General features: G+C 36.5%; 1 protein-coding gene across 4 annotated transcripts in view; it reads right to left on the bottom strand.

The window, feature by feature from the left end:
* Window positions 1-12090, bottom strand: part of LOC150080269 (uncharacterized) — a 604576-nt gene that overhangs the window by 60990 nt on the left and 531496 nt on the right. For all 4 annotated transcript variants that reach the window (XM_090381639.1, XM_090381640.1, XM_090381641.1 and 1 more), the window contains one exon: window positions 6022-6050. In XM_090381639.1, the coding sequence (XP_090237765.1) occupies window positions 6022-6050 (29 nt within the window). The remainder of the gene's footprint in view (window positions 1-6021; window positions 6051-12090) is intronic.

Here is a 12090-nt window from a genome sequence, read left to right as displayed (position 1 = left end):
CCTATCAACTTCTACAACGACAGATGGAAGTTTGTTCCAGCAATTAACCACCCGCTGGCTAAAGGCAAATTTCCGCACATCTATTCTACATCTGTCCTTTCTTAATTTGAACTTATGTCCCCGTAGGTTGATAATCTGAACAAGTGGAAGGATCCCATCAGAATTCAGCGTGCTCAACCCATTCAAGGCCTTATAGACCTCAATCAGATCACCGCGCAGGTGCCTAGTCTCCAGCCACTGCAATTTGCAGAACTTAAGCCTCTCTTGGTAAGAGAATCCCTTCATTCCCCTCACCAATCGTGTTGCTCTTCTCTGTACACGCTCAAGCAAATCTACATCCTTCCTAAAATGAGGCCTCCAGACCTGTACGCAGTACTCAAGGCGTGGCCTGACCATTGCCTTATACAGAGGGACAATCACCTCCTTTTCCCTGCTAGCAAAATTCCTATATATCATTGACAAAACCCCATGACCCGCCCTAGCAGCCTGTCTGCACTGCTCAGAAAACTTCATATCTGACTGCACAATTACTCCCAGGTCTTTTTCATTTTCTACCACCTTAAGTGTAGTACCACACAGTTGGTACGTTTCTCTGGGGTTACTTCTACCCATATGCAGTACTTTGCATTTGTCAAGGTTGAACTTCAGTTGCCACTTCTTAGCCCATCTGCTGAAATTATCTAGATCCTGTTGCAGTAGCACACTGCCATTACTGTCATTAACAACCCTGCCAACCTTTGTGTCATCTGCAAACTTCGACATTAAGCCTGATATACCTTCATCAATATCATTGATAAATACACAAAACAACAGTGGACCCAACACCGAACCCTGTGGGACTCCACTAATAACATTAGTCCACGAAGAGCAGCACCCATTAATTACCACCCTCTGTCTTCTCCCACTTAACCATCCTTTTATCCATTGTAGCAACTTACCCTTAATACCATTCTGCTCCAATTTGTACAGTAGTCTTCCATGCGCAACAGTGTCAAAAGCTTTCCTGAAATCCAAGTATATGATATCAAAATTATTTTTTGCATCCAGTTCCTTTGTGACCACATCATAATAACCAATCAAATTTGTCAGACAAGACTTTCCCTTAACAAACCCATGCTGTGTTTGAATTATTGCTGCAGTCTTGTCTAGATGATCCTGCAATGCATCTTTAACCAGCGACTCCATTATTTTACCCGGAACAGAAGTTAAACTAACTGGTCTGTAATTACTCGTGTCACCCTTCGATCCACCTTTGTGAATTGGGGACACATTTGCACATCTCCAGTCCGTGGGAACCTCCCCTGAGTCCAAGGATGCTCTCATAATTATGGCTAAGGGTTTGCTTAGTTGCTTCGCCGCCTCCTTTAAAATAACTGGATAGATCCCATCCACCCCAGGTGCCTTTCTTATGTTTAACTTCAACAATTTCTCCTCCACTTTGCTCTCAGTTATTACAAAATCATTAAGCACACTGCTACAATTTGATAACCTTCTTCCATTTTCAAATTGTAATAATTCCTCACGTGTGAATGTAGATGCAAAATACTCATTCAGTTTGTTTGCTATCTGAGCAGGATCATCAACAGTCGAACCATCGATGTCAAGTGGACCAATCATATTCATCCCCTTCCTTTTAGAGTTTATATAAGTAAAGAAATCCTTGCTGTTTTTCTTAGCATCTTTTGCCAAAGATTTCTCATAATCCGCCTTCGCCTGCCGAACCTCCTTTGTGACCTGATTACAGACTAGCTTATATCTGACAGAGGCTTCTGCGTCACCTGATAATTTATATGCATCCCATGCATTTTTCTTCTCTGTCACGAGTCTCATTAGTTCATTTGATAACCATTTAGGCCTAAACCTTGAACGATATTTCTTAATCGGTATATAAAGTCTAGTAGCTTCCACGATTAATTCTTTGAATGCTTCCCACTTAGAATTTACTGTTTGTAACATCGTCAGTTGATCCCACTGTACAGAATTTAAAAACTGTCTGAGACCACTGTACTCCCCTTTACGGAAGCAAAAACCCTTTCCTTTACCCCTGACGGTAGTTACCTCTTTGAGTAAATCCCACTTCAGCACACTGTGATCACTGCCACCTAGTGGTTCCTTTATCTGCAAATTCTTAATACACGAATGATCACTGCTGATAACCAGATCAAGAGTGTTACTTTCTCTGGTTGCCTCTCGAACATGCTGCTGCAGAAAACAATCATGCAATAACTCCACAAAAGTCTGACTAGTGTGTGAGTGACCAACCCACAAGTTCCAGTCAATATCTGGGAAGTTAAAATCCCCCATTATAAGACATTCTGATTTACTGGCCCACTCTATTTCTCTGTACAATTGTTCATTGTACTCATTCAAGTCATTAGGTCTATAACACACTCCTACTCTTATTTTTCCTTTCGCAGTGCTTATCTCACACCAAACTGACTCAACAGAGCACTGTTCATCTATATTAACTGGGTGCACTTCCTTTGATTTTATGTTTTTCTTAATTAACAGCATAACACCCCCTCCCTTTCTGTCCTGTCTTCTTCTGGGTGGCCAAACTGTGGATCTTGTGCCACATGCAGTTCTTTGGCATATAATGTGAGGCACGTGGAAATATGTTGGCTGAGCTCCTTTTTGCATTACAATTCATATAAAAGGTAAATAAATTTTCAAGCTTCATAATTATTTACCAGGTATAAACTGAGTCCACTGGATTAAAACATAAGTTTAATGTTCATGGTAAAGTTCATGGTAAAACATTAAGTTTAATGTTCATGGTAAATCCTAACTTGAATGCTAGATTCGAGTCGGTGATTAAAGAAATTTTGCATTAGCAAGGATTATAGAGGAATTGTGCTAGAGAATCAGTAATCGCACAAACCGGTACTGACAATGTTAGTTTTAGCAGGCATGGCTTGCGACCGTGTGATTGTGTTGTGTGTGTGGCTATGTTTTGCTGGCAGTGAAATTAGCAGGGTGTTAGTGTGATACTGGGCACTGTAAATTTTGGTTGCATTGCACGCGTTGGAGCTTATTGTTTCTTTTCACTTTAATTTTTTTTAGAAGTGTCTATGAAAATTTTGTGAAGGAAGATGGCGTCATAAAATTGTAAGAAGCAAAAGCATGAAGATGAAAACAGAAATTTTAAGCCAGAGTGGGTGGAAGATTTTGCATTCACCGTTAGAGGAGGTAAACCTTTGTGCTTTATCTGCAATGTGTCACTCAGTCATTACAAAGCCAGTAACTTGAAACGCCACTATGAAACAAATCACAAAAACTTTTCATCTGATTATGCACTCAAATCAGAATTACAGAAAAACAAGTTAACTGTGTTAAAATCATCACTAAATAGCCAGCAAGCACTGTTGACAATGTTCAGTAAGGAAGCCAATACAACGACTGAAGCTAGTTTTGTTATATCATGGAATATTGCTCTTGCTAAATGCCCATATTCTGATGGTGAATTTGTTAAGAATATAGCTAAGTTGTTGCAGTGTTAGATCCAAATAACACAAAACTTCAGCAACTAATACTTCAGCACAAACACCAGCTTCACGCCACACTACAGAGAGGCGTATCTCCCAGATCAGTGCTGATGTTGAAACGTCAGTGTTGCAGGCAAAATGCAGAATGAATTAAAGAATTCCTTTGCATTCAGCTTAGCTCTTGATGAATCTACAGACATACAAGACAACCCACAACTGGTGGTATTTGCTTGTTATGTTTCCTCTGATGTAACTGTGAAAGAAGAGATGGACTTAGTGGCACTAAAAGAAACAATTCGTGGTGTTGACATTAAAAATGCACTTGACAGAGCCTGAACAAATGCTAATATTCCACTGAATAAACTCGTCAGTGTTGCAACAGATGGAGCACCTGCAATGGTGAGGAAAAATGCAGGATTAATTGCACTTATGAAAAGTGATCCCAGCTTTCCAGAGTTTCTCCCTGTTCATTGCATTATTCATCATGAACACCTGGCGGTCATATACTTCAAGTATGAAATCTATCCTTGAAATTGTCAATTTCATACACTTAAATGGGAAGACCCACCGACAGTTCAAAAATTTTATTGAACAACTGGAGCTGGTAGATAAACCGAGTGATGTCTCTTTCTACTGCATTGTGAGTTGGCTGTCAACCAATGTCTTCAGTAGATCTGTTGGAGCCTATTATTACTTTTCTTGAAGAAAAGAAAAGATTCTATCCTCAACTGGAAAATGATGAATGGATGCAAGATCTAATGTTCCTTACAGATATAATGAATCATCTACACACTTTCAACTTGAAAGTGTGTAGAGGATAAGATCAGAAATAATCTTATCCTTGCACTGCAAGGATAAGATTATTTCTGATCTTACTCAGACAATTTTCAGTTTTCAGAATAAAATAAGTTTTTCAAAGAGACATTGTCAAGACACTTCAGTTACTTTCCCAATCTCAAAAGAAGAGTAAATACATTCACTGATATTGAAATAAAAGAACATAAACTCAAGGAATACAAAGACTGCTTGATAATTTCCTAGACAGGTTTAAGGACTTGCAGAAGCTGAAGCCCTGCTTCGTCTTTCTTGTAAATCCATTCATTGTTGATGTGATCAATGATGGTTGTCCAATTCTCGAACCTCTGGTTACAGAATTATCTGCTGTGGAAATGGAACCAATAGAATTACAGGAGGACCTTGGTCTAAAGATGATCCATAAATCCCAGTCTACAATTGGGTTTTGAGAGCAAGTTCCAGAAATAAAATATCCTGAACTGAAGAAAACCAGTGCATAACTCATCTCAATTTTCAGCACAACATAATGCTGTGTGAATCACTGTACTCTGTAATGAAGTTTGTGTTGTTGTTTTTTGGTTTTTAGGAGCATTAGCAACTAAGGCCATATTGCTCCGGGAATATGCGGTGGTCAGTCCCTGACCTTTCTGCATCCTCCGTATTTGGTGGTGACGGGCTCAAACCCTGGTCTAATCAAGAAGCGTGTGCTATGCACTGCTGCTCCTTCCCACCTGGCTACGGAAGCGCCTGAAGTTTGTGAAGTCGAAGCATTGTACAATCCTTACAAATCAACATCCGACGGAGCTAATTCGTACAGCCTTGACAACACATCAGCCAGAATTTAAATGACTCATAGCCAAGATGGAGACTCACAAGACCTCTACTAGCAGTAAATAGCCTAATAATTGTAGCAATGTCTATTTGTGTCATAAAAATATTACGATAAGACTTATAATTTTGTAAGGTGGTATCTGATTAAAATATCTAATTTTATTGGTTTACATATTTTTCTCCATGTTTTGACTGGATATTTACTAAGACTAATAAATATCATTGAAAATATCTGTTTTTACCCCTTTTATTTTTATTTTTGGCAATCTCATTTAATATTAATGCAATGCAAATTTGCATATTTTTCTAAGATGTTTTCATAGTTCATTACCGTATTAAATACACTCAATATAGTTAAAACAATAATCAACCAGGATTTTGAAAACATTTAGCACATATATATATATATATATATATATATATATATATATATATATATATATATATATATAGGTACTTTGTGATTATTGAAACTAATAAATTAACAGTTTAAAAACTACATACATGAATAAACAATATATGTACATGTATTTCTTAATATTTATGTAAAAGTTTTATAATAAAATGTGCGTGTAACAATAAAAACATGTGTGTAATATTTGTTCATGTCTTGTGGCTCTCAAACATCTGAAATTTATCATATGTGGCTCTTACGTTAAGAAAGTTTGGCCACCCCTGGAATATGTGTTAATCATCAAGTGTGCTTTAAAGCTCAAATAATTAATACTCAAAGCTTTGAGTATATTTCTACTAATTTTTTTATCCTTTTACTTTGTGAATATAATTTTTATTCTCAAAGATAAACCAATCAAGCTTAGAAAAAGATAAAATTTTTAATCTCGAGGAAAGAAGTGAAGGAAAGAATAAGAAACAGAATTAAAGATTTAAAAAAAAAATCCATCAAACTTACCGGGAGATGGGCATGGATCCACAGCATACCTAAAGCAAAAATGTGTTTTTATTTTAACTGTAGACTAAACATTAACTGTAAACATTTCAGTTAAATATAGTGTAATACCACTAATAAATATTTTTGAATTTTTTAGATTTATATTAAACTGTTCAATAAGTTTTGTTTAATGGTAGTGATAATTCGATAATTGTAGGTTTCTTAAAAGTGGTAGTGATAAAAAACTAAATGATTAAATTAGTCAGCATGTGGCTCAGTGGACAATTTACTTGGTTAATATGCTAGTATTTATTTATTAGGTATACCTAACCCTTATAGTGAAATAGAGCTCCTATAGTGACTGCATCAAGTATTTGTACCATGTTATAAAGCAGACAGACAGACAGATATATAGGGTTGCTGTATGCACACAATTCAGAGAATGGACAAGATGAAAGATTTAAGTGACTTTGAAAATAGCATGATAGTCAGTGCCAGATGCACTGGTATGAGTATAATCTGAAACAGCAACTCTGCTGGGGTGTTCAGATATGTCTCTCTCTCTCTCTCTCTCTCTCTCTCTCACACACACACACACACACACACACACACACACACACACACACACACACACACACACACCTTTGAATAACTTGGTTGAATAACTAAATAAAATTCAATCAACAGCAACCCCGTGGTTAGAAACAGCTCAATGCAAGAGGCCAATGGAGGCTGACAGGATTTGTGTAGGGTAACAGAAAGGCTACTATCAACTTGATTGTCAACTTGTTTGCTACTATCAACTTGTTAGCTAACAGTGGAGGATTGAAAAATAGCACATTAACAAATAAACAGCCTTTCCCCAAAGACAGTATGTATTACCAGGAAGTTAAGGCAACTCTGCATCCTTGATAAACATAATTTATTAATATGGAATTGATTTATATTAGCTTAATGTTTACTGGAAGCTACTTCCATCTCCAGAGGCCAAGATTAAGTGAACAGTGTTAAAACTTCTACTGTGAATTACGTTAGGGGTGGAATACGAAAAACAAAAAACTAAAATAAAAGATATACTCATGACTTGATGAAGCAAGCCAAGAACATGTGCCTACTATTCATTCTGCTGAAAATTAAAGGAATTCCTTTGTTAATTCTATTCCACAAAATCTGTTACTAAATTCACCTTTGAGAATTTTTATCTTTTTGTTACAGAAATTTCTATCATAGCAATCCTGGTTTCAACAAAGTTATTCAAAAGAACAGCCACTTTATTCCAATATATGTTAAGGTATTTACTGAAACATTTAAAAATAATTGTTCACCTCAATACAAAAACTTAAAATTCTGGCTGTGTGTCAAGGCTCAATCAAGTCATGTTTCTGTCTCTGAAGAGTGCTGGAAGGGATCGACAAAGAGAATGAAACTCTCATTTAAATTAATTCTGTTAAGATGAATCACCACGCATCATCCCATTTCAACTTATCAGAATAACAGTTCTACATTAGAGATATACAGTCGAAGTTCTATATAACGACCCTCCAGGGGGAATGAGAAAAATGGTTGTTATAGCGATTGTTTATAAAATCCCCAACAAAACAAGTAAAAGCTTGAATATTTAATGAATATTCTACTAATACAATGTAATTTAAGGTTATTTATAATATTTACTACAGTATTAAATTAATAAAGGAAGAAGCATGCGAAACCACGCATTGCATCATTTAAGGTGGTATATTCTGCATGTTTGAAGCAGTTGGCGATCAATTTTTCATCAGCTTCATTCCTTGATTAAACACATAAATACATTGCCTGCAGGATGTCAATTTCGCACTGAATTTTGCTTTCAAGACAGCACAATTTTATTTAATAGCATTCTTTGGTAGTTATTCTTAAAAAACTGGATTACAACTTGATCAAATGGCTGAAGAGCTGATGTCACATTTGGTGGTAGGTACTTGACAGTGATTGTACATAGGTCGTTTACTTGACAATGAGGAGTGCAGTTATCCACAAACAGCAAAATTTTTCTATTCTTCTCAATCATCATGCGATCTAAGTCTCTGGTCTATTCTTCCTAGATTTGTGATGTCACCTTTTGTTTTGCTTGATACATAGTTGGCAATGTCTTCAAACCTTTAAAGAATTGAAACTTCTGGGCTTTCCTAATGATTAAAGGAGGAAGCTTCTCTGTGCCAGTCATGTTTGCTGCTGGGAGAACAGTAATCCATCGTTTGGCCTTTTCTTCTGCCACACATTTCACCTTTAAATATAAGTGTTTTATCTGGTAGCAAATTTAAGAAAGAGTCCAGCCTCATCAGCATTGAAGATGTTGTATGCCAGAAAAACATTTTTTAAACAATTTTCCTTAAATTCCTTTGTAGAATCACTGTCCATGGTTGCATTTTCACCACACACTTTTTTTTGAAAGACATGATGAGTCTTAAATTTCTGGAACCATTAGCAGAGGCATATGATGCAAGAAAACAAGCTTATACAGCATCAGCCAAAAAATCCTATTTCGCACATCCATTCCATTCTAAAAGTTCGTCCAGTTCTTCCTCAAATTTATTTAAGCTATCAACTTCCACAATGACAGATAGAAGTTTGTTCCAGCAATCACCTATTCACTGGCTAAAGGAAAATTTCTGCACATCTATTGTCTTTCCTCAATTTGATTTTATGCCTCCTCGGATCGCAATCTGAGCAAGAGGAAGAATCCCATCAGCATTGAGCCTGCTCAATCCATTCAAGGCATTATGCACCTCAATCAGATCACCTTGCAGGTGCCTAGTCACCAGATGCTGAAATTTGTAGAACTTAAGCCTTTCTTGGTAAGAAGACCCCTTTGTTCCTCCCCCCCCTCACCAATCTTGTTGCCCTTCTCTGTACTCATTCTAGCAACTCTACATCTTTCCTAAAATGAGTACAGAGAAGGGCAACAAGATATGTTGGCTTAGGTAGTACCACAAAGTTGGTACTTTCTCTGGGGTTACTTCTACCCATATACAGCAGGCCCACATTATAAAGCGGTTCGCTTTACGCTGATTCGCTATAACACTGTTCTTATATTATAACCAGTATCTAACTATAACGCTGTCACAGACCACTATAACGCTCTTTTACAGATTGCATTTTCAGCATATTTAACGAAATTGTTTCATTTAATGGAGTCGTTAGCTTGAAAATGAATAGCAAAACAGCATTAAAACGTTTCCCACGCTCGGTTAAATTTTCTCGCATGCTAATTTAATTGCAGTACAGTGACTTGTTACGTAGTTCCGAGATCGACATTTTAAAAAATGATCACGTATATTGCTTGTAATATTTGCGTTATATGCATTTATCCGAAGTCTAGTCATCACTCAGTACAGTATTAGGCATCGTGCATAACGGACAGTTTACTTGAACATTGTATCCTAATTAATGCAACCAACGCAGTTACATTTTCGAAGAGTTAATAATGGCTGATAACAATGAAAAAGCAACAACGTTTGGGCACAGTACAAAGACTATAAATGTAAGAAAAAGACTGAATTTGAAAATTAAATTAGACGTTTTGAAGCGAATCGATTCCCGTCAACAACAAGTGGATATGTACCATAATTTAGGACTTGCAAGTTTAACTGTAAGAACAATTATAAAAAATAAAGAATTAATTTTAGCAGCGGGAAAGATTGCTGTTCCATTGCAAGCAACTAGGGCTACGCCGGGTATTAGGATTGAAATGGAAAAGACTAACTAATTTTATTGAAGATAAAGTTCAATGCAGAATTCAGTTGTTAAATATTATAAAAGAGAGAGAGAGAGAGAGAGAGAGAGAGAGAGAGAGAGAGAGACAGACAGAGATTAGCCAATATGATGATCTGAAGATCTGAAGAAAACTCACCTAAAAAAAAAAAAAAAAAATGTAGAACCATTTAAAACTGGTAAAGGCTGGTTGAATAGATTTAAAATCTAGGGAGAAGCCGCAAGTGCAGATCAAGGAGCCGAAACTTTCAAAGAAGAACTTGTTAAAATTATTGAAGAGGGGTATTATGTGTTATACTACTCAAGTTTTTAACATAGATGAAGCATGACGTTTTTTGGAAACGAATGCCTAAAAGAAGTTTCGTATCGAAAGAAAAAAAAACATACCAGGTTTCAAAGCAGCGAAGGATCGGTTGACTTTATTGTTGGGTGGTAATGCTGCGGGGGATTTAAAATTAATACCCCTTTTAGTTTATTTGGAAGAGGGCCAAAGTTCAACCCAAAATCCACACATTTTTCATGATTAAACAATTAAATTAAATCAATTAAAATCAATTAAATTAATTTTAATTGGAATTAAGTTTACTTTTGATACGTAAGTAGTTACCACATAATTATATATGTATGTAATGCAGAATATTTTATATGTACAAATATTTGAATATTAAATATTTTAACCGACATTTGTGCATCTTTTCACTACCATTTATTATTGATTAGGAAATATCCTATGGCACCGACCGCAACTCACAAATACATATGTTACCTTGTGGGAATGGGGCGCTCGCTTAGCGCAGATTCACTTAGCGCTCTGTTTTTCTGGAACGAATTATCAGCGTTATGTGGGGGTCACCTGTACAGTAGTTTGCTGTTGTTAATGTTAAACTTCAGTTGCCACTTCTCAGCCCATCTGTCCAACTTTTCTAGATCCTGTTGCAGGATCTAGAAAATTATCCATTTGATGTGCAAATGATTCAGCCTTAGCTTTTAAAAGATTACCATCTAGGGGAACTTTTTTTGCATGCATCATCATTAGCTATTCCAAAATTATCTTTTTAAGATTGCCTTTCATGCTCAAATTCTACCCTGTGCAGCAGCAAATTTTTATAAACTTTCAATCATCTTCCGATCTTTCAGGATAGTGAACAGTGTACTCTTAAGAATGCACACCATTATCTACAGCTTGCGAAATCCTAATTTTATGTGATTGGCAAAGCTATCCACATTCTTGGAGCCATACCAATAAACACACACTGCAAATGACTTCTAGCCAATGTTCATTTGATTACTGCATTACGAGAAAAGGAGTATGGGAAATGATTTCTAATCGTCAGGCTGGAATTATTCAATATATTTGAACTGTTCTGTCATTTTTAAACACAAATATTGTAAAAAGAAAGTGAAAATTCAGATTAAGAGGTAGAAATTTAATGGTCATTAGAGAGAAATCCTTTTGTTTGTTGTTGTTTGTTATTTGGTTTTTAGGAACATTAGCAACTAAGGCCATATTGCTCCGGGGATATGTGGTGGTCATTCCCTGACCTTTCCGCATCCTCCGTATTTGGTGGTCATGGGCTCGAACCCCGGTCTAATCAAGAAGCGTGTGTGCTATGCACTGCTGCTCATGCCCACCTGGCTATGGAGGCATCAGAAATCCTTTTATTTTCAAGGTTGTTATACTGAATGTAAAATATCATTAGGTTAAAGAGGAAATGGCAGGGACCAAAAACATTGGATGATATAATGTGTTGGAAAGTTAAAAAGAGGGTTTTTTTTTTTTTTTTTTTTTTTTTTATGTAAACCCCAAAGACGAGAGGTATTAGAACCTATCATACTTATTACCGTGCTTGGGTTGGAGGTTGAGAAGACAAAAGAAGATATTTGTTGACATTGGACTTGAACTTCTGTAGATTGTAATTTTCAGGAAATACGTATGAAGGAAGGTTGTTCCAGAAAACGGCATAAATGAGGAAGATGAAAAGTTGGTTCTGTGGGTTTGAAGTTGGACAGTAAATGGATGTTGGCTGGTGGCGGCACGTGTTCGGACTATTTTGAAAGAGAGAGCGGGAATTATAGAAGCCAATTCAGAAGAACAGTGCCCATGGAAGTATCTGTAGAAGAGGCATGCAGCAGAAACAGTGCGTCTATGAGAAAGCGAGTGGAGAGACTCTGTTAGAAAGAGTAGAAGTAATTGCAATGGGATGATAATTGGATGGGAGGGATTTATCACCCTTTTTTGGAACTGGCTGGATATGAGCAAATTTCCAAGCAGAAGGAAAAACACCTTTGGAATAAGAAAGTGAAAAAAGGTGGGAAAGAATAGGAGTAAGTTCAGGAGCA

This window comes from Mastigoproctus giganteus, chromosome 9 (genome assembly GCF_048544385.1).
Source record: "Mastigoproctus giganteus isolate SK-2022 chromosome 9, ASM4854438v1, whole genome shotgun sequence".
In the NCBI taxonomy this organism is placed as follows: Eukaryota; Metazoa; Arthropoda; class Arachnida; order Uropygi; family Thelyphonidae; genus Mastigoproctus; species Mastigoproctus giganteus.
This window is presented reverse-complemented; position numbering and strand designations above follow the sequence as displayed.